Here is a 17,320-nt window from a genome sequence, read left to right on the forward strand (position 1 = left end):
CAGCTGAATGTTAAAAAAAGAACTGCCAGCAAAGCGCCATGTTGATGGGGACAAGGGCCTCTTCCCCCACAACCATGGCCAGTGGTTGTAGGGGTCTTTGGGTAGGCGGCTTATTGGAATCTGGGGGCCCCCAGATCCCGCCCCCCCCCATGTGAATGAGTATGGGGTACATTGTACCCCATTTACCAAAAAATTAAAAAAATATAAACACAGGGACAGTTCAATTCCTTTATTAAAAAAAACAATTTCCAGTGTAGATCCAGCATCAATCACGATGAACCTCGCCGACCTGAAAAAAAAAAAAAAGCTCTACACTCATCGCTGGCTCTGGCTGTCTGCCCCCTCCACTGCCTAACAGTTATAAAATAGCTAATAGGTGGGGCCACTGGCAAACAGTGGGAGTTGACAATGGGTGCAGAGCTAATTTTTCTTTTCTTTGGGTTGGCGGAAGTGTTTATCGTGATTGATGCTGGATCTATGCCGGGGGTTTTTTAATAAAGAAATTGTCAAAAACTGCCTACTGTCATTTTTTACATTACACCTTTTTTTTTCTGTTTAGTGAATGAGTTGGGGTACTTTGTACACCAACTCATTCACATGGAGGGGAGCAGTTTTCTTTGTTAAATACATTAATACATACCAGAGCCCGATTTTGATCCAGTGATGTGTATATGAGCCAAGGCTCTCTCAGCTGTCGCTTCTCATTGGCTCAGATAATGGCTCTCACTACTGTCCATCATAGCCAGTGATGAGGGAGTGGGCAGGGCTTGGGAACATTTGCTAAAATCATTTAAGTTCATTCTTCTTCCTCATGAATGTACACATAGCACCCCATACTGACAGAAAAACACAGAATTGTTGACATTGTTGCAGATTTATTAAAAAAGAAAAACTGAAATATCACATGGTCCTAAGTATTCAGACCCTTTGCTCAGTATTTAGTAGAAGCCCCCTTTTGATCTAATACAGCCAGGAGTCTTTTTGGGAAAGATGCAACAAGTCTTTCACACCTGGATTTGGGGATCCTCTGCCATTCCTCCTTGCAGATCCTCTCCAGTTCTGTCAGGTTGGATGGTAAACGTTGGTGGACAGCCATTTTTAGGTCTCTCCAGAGATGCTCAATTGGGTTTAAGTCAGGGCTCTGGCTGGGCCATTCAAGAACAGTCACGGAGTTGTTGTGAAGCCACTCCTTCGTTATTTTAGCTGTGTGCTTAGGGTCATTGTCTTGTTGGAAGGTAAACCTTCGGCCCAGTCTGAGGTCCAGAGCACTCTGGAGAAGGTTTTTGTCCAGGATATCCCTGTACTTGGCCGCATTCATCTTTCCCTCGATTGCAACCAGTCGTCCTGTCCCTGCAGCTGAAAAACACCCCCACAGCATGATGCTGCCACCACCATGCTTCACTGTTGGGTAGGCATGTGACGATATCAGATTTCCATGCTGCGATTAATTGATTAGGGTTTTGTCACGGTATACGGTATTATCACGGTATTCAATTATTAAACTTAAATTATTAAATTTCTACCTCACTTCAATTTCATTGCTGAATTTAGGGACTTTGGTTCACCTTTGCACATAATTATATAGTCAGTCAGTACAGACTCTGTGAACCAGGCCTAAAATAAGCCATCAAGCACTGTCTGGCCTGCCTGGTGATGACTGGTCCTGGCGCTCTGATCCGATGGCCTGGTCATTAGGGGCTAAATCCTTGCGGCCCAGAAGTGGTTAAACCTGCAGGAGGACCGGTGTTTTTATTTGTAAATTACTTTTCACATGCTTTAGGCCTAGTTCACATGTATGCGGGTTGGCGGCCCACATTTGCACAGGCATAGCAGCCCATTGATTTGAATGGGCTGCTATGCCCTCATTTTACGCAGAAAAAAATGTGCATGCAGCATTTTAAAAAAATGCAGTGGCCTTTAAATCCATCCTACTTCTGCACCATGCGACTTACCTGCAGTTCCTGCTCTGGCAAGCTTTCTGCGTTTTTAAATACATGGGCCCAGCATTTAAAAACACAGTTTGTGTGTGCAGGAACTGCAAGTAAGTCGCATGGTGCAAAAGCAGGATGGGGTTCACGGCCTATGCATTTTTTAAAATTCTGCATGCGGCTTTTTTCAGCTGAAAACGCAGGCATAGCAGCCCAACCCCATTCAAATCAATGGGCTGCTATCCCTATCCCTGTGCAAATATGGGCCGCCAACCCACATACATGTGAACCGCTAACCCGCATACATGTGAACGAGGCCTAAAGCAATAGTAAAGTAATTTACAAATAAAAACACCGCTCCTCCTGCAGGTTTAACCACTTCTGGGCCGCAAGGATTTAGCCCCCTTAATGACCAGGCCATCGGATTGGAGCGCCAGGACCAGTCATCACCAGGTAGGCCAGACACTGCTTGATGGCTATATACTAATGTAATGTGGGCTGCTATGCCTGTGCATCTATATATATATATATATATATATATATATATATATATATATATATATATACACATATATGCTGCTATGCCCGTGTATGTATTTCTATCTATCTCTATCTCCATCTATATCTCTATCTATCTATCTATCTCTCAATCTATCTGTATATCTATCTGTATATCTATCTCTCCATCTATCTGTATATCCATCTGTATATCTATCTGTATATCTATCTCTCCATCTATCTTTATATCCATCTGTATATCTATCTCTCCATCTATCTTTATATATATCTCTCCATCCATCTGTATATCTGTATATCTATCTCTCCATCTATCTGTATATCTATCTCTCCATCTATCTGTATATCTATCTCTCCATCTATCTGTATATCTATCTCTCCATCTATCTGTATATCTATCTCTCCATCTATCTGTATATCTATCTCTCCATCTATCTTTATATATATATATATCTCTCCATCTATCTGTATATCTATCTCTCCATCTATCTGTATATCTATCTCTCCATCTATCTTTATATCTATCTCTCCATCTATCTTTATATATATCTCTCCATCCATCTGTATATCTGTATATCTATCTCTCCATCTATCTGTATATCTATCTCTCCATCTATCTGTATATCTATCTCTCCATCTATCTGTATATCTATCTCTCCATCTATCTTTATATATATCTCTCCATCCATCTGTATATCTGTATATCTATCTCTCCATCTATCTGTATATCTATCTCTCCATCTATCTGTATATCTATCTCTCCATCTATCTGTATATCTATCTCTCCATCTATCTGTATATCTATCTCTCCATCTATCTATCTAGTGACAGTGAGTGTATGGTAAAAGTACTTGCAGAAGGCACTGTGTCTCTCTGAGCCCGGGAAGGAAGCATGTGGGTGTGTGCTGAGTGGGAGCCGTCTGATTGGTTACAGGGAGGAGCTAAGTCTCTCACTCTAGGATCATATTACAAGAGCTGTTTCTATTGATTGAGTGAACTGCTGAGTGAGTGAATGAGTCATCCAAATGTATAAATTCACAAGTCAGACTGAGGAGCAGAGAAACTCTGTGTATTTTAAAAATGCCACAATAACAATACCGTGGGTATGCAATACCGCAATATATCGAATTACTGAAAACCGGTGTAACGTTAAAAAACCATACCCCGTGAAGAAACCATACCCCTCGTCACTTCCGGTCTGAAACAGCAGAGCAGCGCAGCAGAGCGCATGCTCAGAGCCCCGGAGACGTAATTGAAGAAGAAAGAAGTTCACAAGTGCGCATGCTCGGAGGGTATGATATGTTAACGGCACTAATACTTGCGGCGGTAAAATTAAAACAGTTCTGCTGCAACATCAATCATCTCCTCTCCTCTCCCTGTCACTTCCCTGATCTCCCCTAATAAATATAAAAGCGGCGGCGGGTGTATAAAATGTAAGTTACGGTGATCTGTGCTCCGTGATCCGCTTTTATATTTATTAACCGAGATCAGGGAAGTGACAGGGGAAGGAGCGGACATGAGGCATGATGCAGAGGAGCTGTTATAATGTAACCGCCTCAAGCAGTATGGTTTTCTCACGGGTATGGTTTTTTCACGGAACACCGGCATATGTCTACTGTTGGGACTGTATTGGACAGGTGATGAGCAGTGCCTGGTTTTCTCCACACATACCGCTTAGAATTAAGACCAAAAAGTTCTATTTTGGTCTCATCAGACCAGAGAATCTTATTCCTCACCATCTTGGAGTCTTTCAGGTGTTTTTTAGCAAACTCCATGCTAGCTTTCATGTGTCTTACACTGAGGAGAGGCTTCCGTCGGGCCACTCTGCCATAAAGCCCCGACTGGTGGAGGGCTGCAGTGATGGTTGACTTTCTACAACTTTCTCCCATCTCCTGACTGCATCTCTGGAGCTCAGCCACAGTGTTCTTTGGGTTCTTCTTTACCTCTCTCACCAAGGCTCTTCTCCCCCGATAGCTCAGTTTGGCCGGAAGGCCAGCTCTAGGAAGGGTTCTGGTCCTCCCAAACGTCTTCCATTTGAGGATTATGGAGGCCACTGTGCTCTTAGGAACCTTAAGTGCAGCAGAGATCTTTTTGTAACCTTGGCCAGATCTGTGCCTTGCCACAATTCTGTCTCTGAGCTCTTCAGGCAGTTCCTTTGACCTCATGATTCTCATTTGCTCTGACATGCATTGTGATCTGGAAGGTTTTATATAGACAGGTGTGTGGCTTTCCTAATCAAGTCCAATCAGTATAATCAAACACAGCTGGACTCAAATGAAGGTGTAGAACCATCTCAAGGATGATCAGAAGAAATGGAAAGCACCTGAGTTAAATATATGAGTGTCACAGCAAAGGGTCTGAATACTTAGGACCATGTGATCTTTCAGTTTTTCTTTTTTAATAAATCTGCAACAATGTCAACAATTCTGTGTTTTTCTGTCAGTATGGGGTGCTATGTGTACATTCATGAGGAAGAAGAATGAACTTAAATGATTTTAGCAAATGGCTGCAATATAACAAAGAGTGAAAAATTTAAGGGGGTCTGAATACTTTCCGTACCCACTGTATGTAAGTAATGTCCCTTGTGCTGATTATTTAAAACCATTTTTTACCTTGACTAAGGCTTTAAATGCTAATATAAAGCTATTTTAAAATTGTACTGTTGCTTCAATAAAATTTACTTATACTATAATATATTATACTGTTGCTTCAATAAAATTTCTAGCAAAGTTGCTACCAAATGACACTTCATTGCAGAGAAATTGCCACCGAAAGTGTATAAAGTGACCCATTAGGAGTGTTGATCTATTGTGACCCCCCCCTTAGTTGTTCCTTTTGCCAACTCCTATGTCACTATAGTACACAGTGGTGGTGTTGTTGGAAGGAGCTGCTAAATGGTGCGAAAAACACAACACACAACAGCCAACATTACAATACCTATTAAAGTGTTCCCAAACCCACAACAGTAAAATCAGTCTGTATATGCAGTAAAGCATGCTTGTTTTACTCACTGTGGAAATGGTAATCCTTCACATTATGTAAAAAGGCTGTTTGATCCCGTTTTTCTCTGAACCTCCCGTTCTTCCACTGTCCCCAATCTATCTCCTTATAGCATAGAGCCTTGGGGACACTCTGCACATGCTAAGTTTGGTTTTTTTTTTGCTACAGCAGTTTTTATTTATTTTTTTTGAAAGGTGCATGTGATCAGCACAGGGCCAGAGTGTCAGGAGTCATGTTACCTCATAGGACCATTAGGGGGGGAATGAAAACTCCTAAAAGCTTTAACCAGTGCTCGGCCGGACACTAATAGAAGTCACAAGACTGCTACAGTGAGGGGAAAAAAGTATTTGTTCCCTTGCTGATTTTGTAAGTTTGCCCACTGATAAAGAAATGATCGGTCTATAATTTTATTGGTAGGTTTATTTTAACAGTGAGAGACAGAATAACACGAAAATATCCAGAAAACACATTTCAAAAAAGTTATAAATTGATTAGCATTTTAATGAGTGAAATAAGTATTTGATCCCCTATACATCAGCAAGGCTTCTGGCTCCCAGGTGTCTTCTATACAGATAACGAGTTGAGGTTAGGAGCACTCTCTTAAATGGAGTGCTCCTAATCTCCGCTTGTCAACCGGAAGAAAATACACCTGTCCACAGGTCAATCAGCCTCCAATCTCTCCACCATGGCTAAGACTAAAGAGCTGTCCAAGGATGTCAGGAACAAGATTGTAGACCTACACAAGGCTGGAATGAGCTTCAAGGCCATTGCCAAGCAGCTGGGTGAGAGGGTGAGAACAGTTGGTGCGATTATTCGCAAATAGAAGAAACACATAATAACTGTCAATCTCCCTCGGTCTGGGGCTCCATGCAGGATCTCACCTCATGTTGTTTCAATGATCATGAAAATGGTGGGTGATAAGCTCAGAACTACACAGGAGAATCTTGTCAATGCTCTTAAGGCAGCTGGGACTATAGTCACCAAGAAAACAATTGGTAATACACTACGCCGTGAAGGACTGAAATCCTGCAGCGCCTGCAAGGTCCCCCTGCTCAAGAAAGCACATGTACAGGCCCGTCTGAAGTTGCTAATGAACATCTAAATGATTCAGAGGAGAACTGGGTGAAAGTTATAATCAGATGAGACCAAAATCTAGCTTTTTGGCATCAACTCGCCATGTTTGGAGGAGGAGGAATGCTGCCTATGACCCAAAGAACACCAACCCCACTGTCAAACACAAGTAGAAACATTATGCTTTGGGGGTGTTTTTCTGCTAAGGAGACAGGAAAACTTCACTGCATCAAAGGGAGGATGGACGGGGCCATGTACCTTCAAATCTTGGGTGAGAACCTCCTTCCCTCAGCCAGGGCATTGAAAGTGGATCGTGGATAGGTATTCCAGCATGACAATAATTCAAAACACACGGTCAAGGCAACAAAGGAGTGGCTCTAGAAGAAGCACATTAAGGTCCTGGAGTTGCCTAGCCAGTCTCCAGACCTTAATCCCATAGAAAATATGTGGAGGAAGCTGAAGGTTCGTGTTACCAAACATCAGCTTCGTAACCTTAATGAGAGGATCTGCAAAGAGGAGTGGGACAAAATCCCTCCTGAGATGTGTGTGTAGCACCCTACAAGGTAGGTGCTAGGTAAAAAGTATAGTGGGCCTTGGCTGCCTAACAGCAGGGCCATGATTTTCAGCTGGGCTGTCATGTCTCCCAGGTGTGGCTGCTGAGAGGGGAGTCTCCCCACTGGCTCCATGAGGGGTATTCTCATTGGTAGTGGAGGAAACCCAATCAGTGGCTCATTCATGCCTGTATCTACCCCAGAAGGCCGATTCTGCCGCAGAGGATTCTGGGAGTGGGTATAAGTTTGAGGGGAACGCATGATGCAGCGTCTTTGGCGGGAAGCAGAATCCCAGGAGGGAGAGTACGGCTGTCTCTCCTCCTGTCAGAGGAATCGGGTGTCTCGGGCGGCTTGCCTGAGAGTGCAGAGAGAGAGAGAGTTAAGCTGAGCTGCAGAAGGGATCCATTGTACTGAGGACCAGTGGAGCAAGAGGGGTCCAGTTCCAGGAAAGCATTCCAAGTTCATGAGTACTGTGAACTATCCCTGGGGGTCGGCCTAGCTGTGAGGGGACAACTCCGGTGAAGGTCCAAGGGATCCAGGAGCTAGCTAGCGGTAAAGAGGGTGCCTAGTCAGAGGACACTGAAGTGTCAGAGGGGGTGCCTAGTCAGAGGACCCTGCAGTGTAAAGGGGGCACCAGCAGTTGGGCCCTGAAGAGTTAATGTGTACAGTGTTAAGAGTTGCAGCAGCACAAGCAGTTACAAGGAGCTACCTCAGTCAGTGAAGGGCTGGAGGGAGCTGTTCACAGGACTTTTGAGCTAAACAGCGTGTCAGGAGTCAAATGTCCTACAGTCCTTGATTTTCTGAGTTAATCTGAGTATTAAAGTCGAAGTTCCAGCACAGTTCAGCAGAACAGTTTTTTCAAGCCCCAGGGAGCATTGACCGGCATCCAGCTGGTGTCAAGACAGCCCTAACAGGCATTTTTCTGTACCGTGTCCCAGTTGAACCTAGTTGAGCCAAAGGAGTATCCCACTCATTCCCTTCTCCCACCCCCATTACAAAATAAACAAAACAAACCAAAGATGCCGGAATGGTCATTGTCTCCAATCTCACACTTGGGTTTTCAACTTAAATGTGTTGGAAGTGTTACAGGTAACAATGGCAGACCCATATCAGGCCCAATGCCTGGAAATATTGCTACATGTGCAAACCTGGTGGCCAACTACAAGAAATCTCTGACCTTTGTGATTCCCAACAAGGGTTTTGCCACCAAGTACTAAGTCATGTTTTCGAAGGTGTCAAATACTTATTTCACTCATTAAAATACAAATCAATTTTATATTTTTTTTGAAATGCGTCTTTCTGAATTTTGTTGTTCTTAAAATAAACCCGCCATTAAAATTATAGACCGATCATTTCTTTGTTAGTGGGCAAACGTACATTCCCATGTTCTGTGTACTGTGGGAGACCAGATATAGGTCCTGGGTTTAGTAACACTTTAAAACTGGCCGACAACCTAGCTAGCAAGGTGGCAGCTGCTTGATGATCGGCACTTGTCTCTGCTTCAAGCTTCCTCTGCATTCCTTTTGCTGCCTCTTGTCACAAGCAAGTGCTTGGATCTAAGACAAGCGCTGGTTATCAAGAAGCAATCTGCCTACCAGCAATTTTGTTGGGCAGCTGTGGAAAGAGAGGGGGCATCCTGTTGGACTTCTTAGCCAAGCTTCAAAGCGCATGGAAACATGGGACAAGAGCCTACATGTACAGTGGAGATAAAGTCTACACACCCCTGTTAAAATGTCAGGTTTCTGTGATGTAAACAAATGAGATAAAGATAAATCATTTCAGAACTTTTTCCACCTTTACTGTGACCTATAAACTGTTAATGAAAAATGAACTTTTGGGGGGGAGGGGGGGGGGTAAAAATAACTTAAGTAATGTGGTTGCATAAGTGTGCACACCCTCTTATGACTGGGGATGTAGCTTTGTTCACATTCAAACTCATGTTAAATAGGAGTCAGTACACACCTGACATCATTTAAAGTGTCTCTGATTAACCCCCAAAAAAGTTTAGCTGTTCTAGTAGGTCTTTCCTGACATTATCTTAGTCGCATCCTACAGCAAAAGCCATGGTCCGCAGAGAACTTCCAAAGCATCAGAGGGATCTCATTTTTAAAAGGTATCAGTCAGGAGAAGGCTACAAAAGAATTTCCAGAAGACAGTCATCGTCAACTGGAGAAAATATGGCACAACAGTGACATTACCAAGAATTGGCCATCCCTCCAAAATTGATGAAAAGATGAGAAGAAATCTGGTTAGGGAGGCTGCCAAGAGGCCCTTGAGCAACATTAAAGGAACTGCAGAAATATTTGGCAAGTACTGGCTGTGTGGTACATGTGACAACAATCTCCCGTATTCTTCACATGTCTGGGCTATGGGGAAGAGTGGCAAGATGGAAGCCTTTTCTTACGAAGAAAAACCTCCTAAGCCCAGCTAAATTTTGCAAAAACACATCTGAAGTCTCCCAAAAGCATGTGGGAAAATGTGTTATGGTCTGATGAAATAAAGGTTGAACTTTTTGGCCATAATTCCAAAAGATGAGTCTTTTTGCAAAAACAACACTGCACATCACCAAAAGAACACCGTACCCACAGTAAAGCATGGTGGTGGAGGCTTCATGATTTGGGACTGTTTTTTTCTTCAGCTGGAACAGAGGCCTTAGTCAAGGTAGAGGAAATTATGAACAGTTCCAAATACCAGTCAATATTGGCACAAAACCTTCAGGCTTCTGCTAGAAAGCTGAACATCAAGAGGAACTTCATCTTTCAGCATGACGACCCAAAGAATACTTCCAAATCAAAGGAATGGCTTCACCAGAAGAAGAATAAATTTTTGGAATGGCCCAGCCAGAGCCCAGACCTGAATCCGATAAAAAATCTGTGGAGTGATCTGAAGAGGGCTGTGCACAGAAGATGCCCTCGCAATCTGACAGATTTGGAGTGTTTTTGCAAAGAAAAATGGGCAAATACTGCCCAGGGTGTGCCATGCTGATAGACTCATACCAAAAAAAGACTAAGTGCTGTAATAAAATCAAAAGGTGCGTCAACAAAGTATTCGTTTAGGAAGGGTGTGTACACTTATGTAACCATATTATTTAATTTTTTTTTTTCACTCCCCCCCCCCCCCCCCTAAAGATTTCAGTTTGTTGTTTAACTGAGTTGTATAGTTTATAGGTCACATTACAGGTGGAAAAAGTTGTGAAATGACTTATCTTTGTCTCATTTTTTTACATCATAGAAACCTGACATTTTATCGGGTGTATAGACTTTAAATCCACTGTATTTTGTCCCCTGGGCGGACAGAACCCTGAAAAACGCAAGTCCTTTATCCGAGGATGTTTTTTTTTCCTGCTCAGACTTATGTTTGTGGGTTTTGTGTGGATGGGACCAAATCAATAAATACAGGAGCACCAACATCCCAAATAAATAAAAAAAAAACTCAAACCTATGTTGTTGTTGCAGGTGATGGTTTCTTGTGAGAATAGAGCTGGTCTCTAGTGGGACGTGGAGGGAGAATGAACACTGAAGAAGTGGAGTTACTAAGTGACTCCAAATACAGAAATTATGTGGCTGCAGTAGACAAGGCGTTGAAGAATTTTGAGTACTCCAGCGAATGGGCTGACTTGATATCTGCGCTCGGGAAACTGAACAAGGTAAGAGTAATTTTATTTGTTAATAATAATAATTAGGGTTGCACCAAAGTCCGTATTGGTGGCGATACTGATTATTTACATGAGTACTCGTGTAAATGCTATGATATTCGAGACCCATACATTTCGGTGTCATTTGAACCCATACAAAATGAATGCGCTCAAATCACACTGCAAAGAATTTCATGCGATTTGAACAGGAATGCGGTGCAATTCCAGTCCAAATCCCATGTGGGTTCCCCTACCGCTCCTTTGTAAACCCAGGCTTGTCATAGTGACTTCAGCCTGGGTTTACACAGGAGTGGTACTGGAAACCGCATGCGATTTGGATAGAAATCGCATCACATTCCTGTTCACGTTGCAAAGAACCATATGCAATTTGATTTGAGCTCGTTCATTTTGTATAGACTTAACTCGCACTGCAAAGGTGTCAGCGAGTACTTCTCCAAAAGTATCGGTACTTGTACCCAACGGTAAAAAAAAAAAAACGGTATCGGTGCAACCCTAATGCTGATAAAACAGTATGACATGGTTGTTAAATGATGAAACCGCTGGAGAACAAGCTGTGCTTGCTTTGTAAAGTTCTTCTGTCAGTACTGGTAACACCCTTTTCACTTTTATGGTTGCACTTTACAGTGACTTTGCATGACTATATATTTTTTTATTAGTTATAATCAGTATTTCATTACTTGTGTCATTATAGCTGAACTACGATTTTACCTTTTTAGTTCCTCCTGCAGTGAAATTGCTTACTCTGATTTAACTGCACCCTGTGAGCTTCTCACATTGTGCATTAGAAGCTGCAGTAGGTCAGATAGAGTCCACGGTACTTCCTGGCTGGAGAATGTCCAGCATCATCTTCCTCCCTAGACTTTCTGTTCATGACCTTCCACTTTCCTTCATTGAATTTTGATTATGGAAGCTAAGCATAACGTGAGCATTACCGCGGGCAGTCTCCCCATGCAAAATCAGTTTGCCTAGGAACACCCACTCCTCCAGACTGACATCTACCCGTCAAGGCATTTTGATATTTGCTTAAAGGTTACCTACACTTTTAAGGGGAAAAAAAATTGCAAATAAAAAAAAAAAAATAATAATATAGTGTATACAATTGTGACACAAGTCATTTTGTAATTAAATGTTATTAAAAGTTACCTTTCCTTTTTTTCAATATACAGCTCTGTAATTTTCTGTAAAATGCAATGCAATATGGCAACCTGGAGGTGTTCTGGAAGTACACAGAATGTGTACAGAAAGCCCCCCAGAAACATAATTTCCTGCTTGTGTGATTGGCTCACTGATTTTCCCAGAAGTCTTCTCTAAGATACAAGTCAGATTTCAGTCATCCCATGCAGCATAAATGTCATTTTTGGTGAGATACTCATTATAGAAAATCACATCTAAAGGGATGCAGGCCCAGCAATTTTCCTCATTAGAGCCCTGCAGGTGCACCATCTAATTGATGATTATAAAACCACCCCTATTAGATTCACTTTCCACACTGACCAACACACAGGGATTTCTTCAGAATAACAAAATGTAGGAATCTGCAACAAAGTTTGTTATAATCCTTGCAATGTACATAGATCACCCAGAGGAGAATGTTTTTTTTTTTTTCTCAACAAAAGTGGAGTTACTCTTTAAATCTTCCAATAAGCCAGTCCACTGCTTGAATCCAGGTTTGAAAGATGTTGAGAGGAGTACTATGGCAGAGAGATTTGATGCTTTCAGAAAGCAATGTACTGCACCCTGCCAGCCCCAACCACAGCCGTGGTCTGCTTGCCGAAGTGGTCTGCTTGCATCTGTGCATCCCTTTGCGGTTAAACACAACTTTTTATATGGCCCTCGATGGGCGTTCGAACACCCCATGTGAACAAGGATTTAGCAGGAATTTTGTAAGTTATGCTGTGTTTTGTATGCTAATAAGGATTTAGTGTTTTTTGAGTTAAACCAGCAATTTGACAAACATTTGTGCTGCGCAACTATTGTGCCGCTATAGTAGCACATTTTTTTTTATTCTACTGGTCAGGGGCTTTCAGTAAATATATGGTTTGAGGGGTCTTTTACAAACTCTGAAAGCTGTAAGTGAAAAATGAAAACCTCCAGATTTTTATAGAAATGTGCCTATTTACAGATTTGCGCACATTAGATTTTCACCATTTCGCAAAAAGGCACAATTTAAAATGTAAAACATGTTGTTGTTTATTAACTCAATACAGGTTAAAGCGGAGTTCCACCCAAAAGTAGAACTTCCGCTCTTTTGTTTCCTCCCCCCCTCCGGTGGCACCTTTGGCACCTTTCAGGGGGGGAGGGGGGAGCGGGTACCTGTTTTTTGACAGGTACCCTTCCCCACTTCCGGGAAGTGGCGCCGTCCCTCGGAACCTCGGCCCCCTCCTCCCTCCTCCGCCGCTGAGCCAGTAGGAATGCGCAGCCTGCTTCGCGCATGCGCAGTAGGGAACCGCCCGTGAAGCTGCAAGGCTTCACTGCCGGGTTTGCTTACCGGCAATGGCGGCGGCAGCACCCGACAGCCGATGGATGCGGTGCCGACATCACTGGACTCCAGGACAGGTAAGTGTCCTATTATTAAAAGTCAGCAGCTACAGTATGTGTAGCTGCTGACTTTTAATTTTTGGAGGGGGAGGTGGAACTCTGCTTTAAACTTTTATATTTAGTAGGAATTGAGCATGAATTGTGTAACATTTGCTGTGTTTTTATCTGCTAGTAATGATTTTAGCATATTTTTAGCCAAAAGATTGTTTTGAGAAACATTTGCGCAAATATCATGGGGCCCTCAAAATCAGTATCACCCTCTTTTTATTCTTATGGGCACGTGCTTAAAGAAAAAATGGATTTTTGTAAGATCTTACCGTAAAATCCTTTTCTCTTAAGCTCATTGACAGACGTAGTCTTCTTGATTCTCAAGAGCTGGGTTATGTTGTCTCCGCAGGAGTAGGACTAGGCAGAAAGACAAAACGTTCTGGCTCCACCCTAGGGGCAGTCCCTGAGGGTATATCCTCCCTCTCTCTGCTACAGGGAATCAGTTCTGTTCTAAAGCAGTAACAGAGAATTTAACCCAACCCAACTCAATGATAGAGGGGCGGGTACTACGTCTGTCAATGAGCTTAAGAGAAAAGGATTTTACGGTAAGATCTTACAAAAATCCATTTTTCTCTATCGCTCATTGACAGACGTAGTCTTCTTGATTCTCAAGAGCTGGGACATCCAGAAGCAGTGCCACAAAATGAGGGGTGGGATTGACAGAATCAAAATCCAATCTAGAAGGCCCAACCGGAGCCAACCAGAAGTATCAAAGGACTCATCGAGAAAACAGATGAGACCTACCCCACAAATCCTCGAGGTAGACCAACAGTCTCCTCAAACAGTGGCCTGCAGGAACCTTGCGGCCAGAAGAGGCATCTGACGATGCCATCACATAAACCTTATACAATATTGTAAAGGTATGAACCGACTACTAAAACAGTCGCCTTGAAAACCTGAACCACTGACGCCTGATGGCGGAAGGTCCAGGAAACTCTAAGCGCCCGAGTAGAATGCGCCTTAACAGGGAACGGGGGATCCCGACCCTTAGATAAAATAAGCCTATACCACCGTCTGTCTGATCCATCTAAAGATGGTCGCAGCAGAACAGGCAACCCCTTCTTAGGGCCATCCGTGATCACAAACAGTGAATCCGTCTTACAAATTGAATCCGTAGTATTCAAGTATATCCTGATTGCCCGAACTACATCCACGGAATGCCATGCAAATTCTCGAGGATGATTGGGCTAAGGACATAGGAAGGACAATACACTGTCCTTATTCAATGAAACTTTGAAACCACCTTAGAAGGAAGGATGGATTCGGATGAAGAACAACCTTATCCCTATGAACCACCAGATCTGGGGAACAACAGGATAATGCAGCCAGTTCTGACACCCTGCGTGCAGAAGTGATAGCCACCAAGAAGACCACCTTCTGGGATAAAGTAGGCAAGGGAATCTCCCTGATATTTTCAAAGGGAGGTGTCTGAAGAACCGACAGCACCAAATTAAGATCCCAGGATGGTAACGGCGCCTGCACTGGCAGAGCCAGGTGTCGCACCCCCTGGATGAAATTCCGCACCAAGGAATGAGTAGACAAAAGCTTCTGAAAGAAGATAGCAAATGCTGAAACCAGACCCTTGATAACACTCAAGGCCAGCTTCTGCTCAACTCCCTGTTGCAGAAAGCCAATATTCGGACTACCGAATAAAGATGTAGATGGAACCCAAGGGATTCACATCACACAATATAAGACTTCCATGTACGATGATAATCTTTCTGGAAGTCGCTTTCCTTGTTTTAACTAGAGTAGGAATAACTGAAGCTGACAATCCCTTGTCCTTCAGCTCCCGGGTCTCAATAACCAGGCCGTTTAAAACCAGCGATCGTAAAGCAGGATGGAAGATCGGTCCCTGAGACAGTAGATCCTCCCTGAGAGGAAGTCTCCACGGGACGTCCGCCATCAGTCTGACCAAGTCGGCGTAACAAGCTCGACGAGGCCAGTCCGGAGCTGCCAGGATTACTGGAATTCCTTCCTCCTCTATCTTGCGAAGAAGTCTTGGCAGTAACCCAAGAGGAGGGAAGGCATACATTAGCTGGTATTGCCCCCACGGGGCGATCAGTGCGTCTGCGGTTTCTGCTAGAGGATCGCGGGAGCGAGCCACGAATCTCTGAACTTTCCTGTTGAATCGAGATGCCAACAGATCCATATCCGGGGTGCCCCATCGTAGGCACAACTGGTGGAAAACGTCTGGATGGAGGGACCATTCCCCCTGATCCAGAGTCTGACGGCTGAGATAATCTGCCTGCCAATTCTCCACCCCCGGAATGAACACCGCAGAGATTGCTGGAACAAATCGTTCCGCCCAGCGAAGAATGCAAGCCACTTCTTTGGCCGCTCGGGCACTCTTGGTGCCCCCCTGGTGATTGACATAAGCCACGGCCGTGGCGTTGTCCGACTGGATCCGAACCGGGCTGCCCTGGAGCTGCTCGGTCCAGTGAATCAGACAAAGTCTGATCGCTCTCAGTTCCAATACATTTATCGGTAACCTGGATTCTTCCGGGGACCAAAGTCCCTGGACAGATAACTGACCGAGAATTCCTCCCCATCCGGATAGACTGGCATCCGTGGTCACTGTCGTCCAATATATTGGCAGAAATGACTTTCCCTGGCTGAGCATCGGAGACCGAAGCCACCAGACCAGAGACTCTCTGGTCTGTTTGCTCAATCGGATCTGATTGTCCAGGGATTCCGGATTCCGATTCCATCTGAGAGGAATCTCTTGCTGAAGAATTCGGGTATGGGACTGGGCAAATGGGACTGCTTCGAAGGAAGCCACCATCAACCCCAGACCCCTCATGCAAGTCCGAAGGGAAGACCAGCTGTTGGTGGACTGCTGATTGAATCTTTCGGAGTTTCCCTACCGGAAGAAAAACTCTTGTCCTGACTGTGTCTAGAATTAGACCCAGATATTCGAGCCTCTGGGTGGGAACCAGAAATGACTTTTGCTGGTTCACCAGCCACCCGAATTCCTGTAAAGAAATCATAGTAATTTCTATGTTTTGTAGCAAGGTCTGAGGAGACTCTGCATGAAGCAGAAGATCGTCTAGGTAACCTAGAATCGATATGCCTCTTTGGCGCAGAAGTGCCAACATTGGGGCCAACACCTTCGTGAAGACCCGCGGAGCCGTGGCGAGACCGAAAGGTAACGCCACAAACTGATAGTGGTTCTCTTCTACGGAAAAACGTAGAAACCGCTGATGTCCTGCGAAAATGGGAATGTGAAGATATGCGTCCTAGATGTCTATGGACGCTAGGACATCCCCTGGATGCAGAAAGGCTGCTACTGTGCGAATGGACTCCATTCTGAATCTTCTTATGTAGACAAAAGAATTGAGTGCCCTTAAGTCCAGAATTGGACGCACTTTGCCCTCTTTCCTGGGTATTGTAAATAGGTTTGAATAAAAACCCCTGAAAGCGTTCTGTCCAAGGAACGTGGACTACCACTCCTTGTTGTAGTAAATCTGTGACTGCTCTCCACAGATCGTCTAAACGATCCGGGGATAGTCGGCTATTGGAAGGGAAGAATCGCGCCGGTGGGAGAGATCGAAACTCGATCTTGTACCCTGACCTTATGACTTCGCAAACCCATCTGTCCGGGATTCTGGAAAGCCATGGATCCGGGAACCGGCGAAGACGTCCCCCCACCCCAGTTATGGGTGGGGGGCGCACCTTCAGGCTTTGGACGGTTTATCTTCAGGTCTAGAGGGGGCGGGCTTTGCTTGCCCGACCAGCGACCCCTGACGCCTCCTGCAGGAGCTTTGGAGGACTTAATTTTTTCACCCGCGGGACGAAAAAAACCTCTTGTGAGCAGAAAAAGAAGGCCCTCGTCTTTGACGAGTTCCTTTACCTTTAAAAATTTTGCGGTAAAAAGGTGCTCTTTCCACCCGTGAGATCCTTAATGATCTCATCTAAGTTGGCTCCAAATAGACGCTCTCCTAAAAAGGGGAAATTAGCCAATGCTTTTTTGGAACCTTGGTCGGCTAACCAACCTTTTAGCCACAGTGTAC

The 17,320-nt window shown here is 44.1% G+C and overlaps 1 protein-coding gene across 4 annotated transcripts in view; it reads left to right on the plus strand.

Moving 5' to 3' along the window:
* Positions 1-17,320, plus strand: part of DOP1A (DOP1 leucine zipper like protein A) — a 149,849-nt gene that overhangs the window by 13,723 nt on the left and 118,806 nt on the right. For all 4 annotated transcript variants that reach the window (XM_082250084.1, XM_082250087.1, XM_082250086.1 and 1 more), the window contains exon 2: positions 10,522-10,712. In XM_082250084.1, the coding sequence (XP_082106210.1) occupies positions 10,575-10,712 (138 nt within the window). In that variant the 5' untranslated portion in view covers positions 10,522-10,574. The remainder of the gene's footprint in view (positions 1-10,521; positions 10,713-17,320) is intronic.

The sequence above is a fragment of the Pelophylax lessonae genome (genome assembly GCF_965119305.1).
Source record: "Pelophylax lessonae genome assembly, chromosome: 3".
NCBI classification, from domain to species: Eukaryota; Metazoa; Chordata; class Amphibia; order Anura; family Ranidae; genus Pelophylax; species Pelophylax lessonae.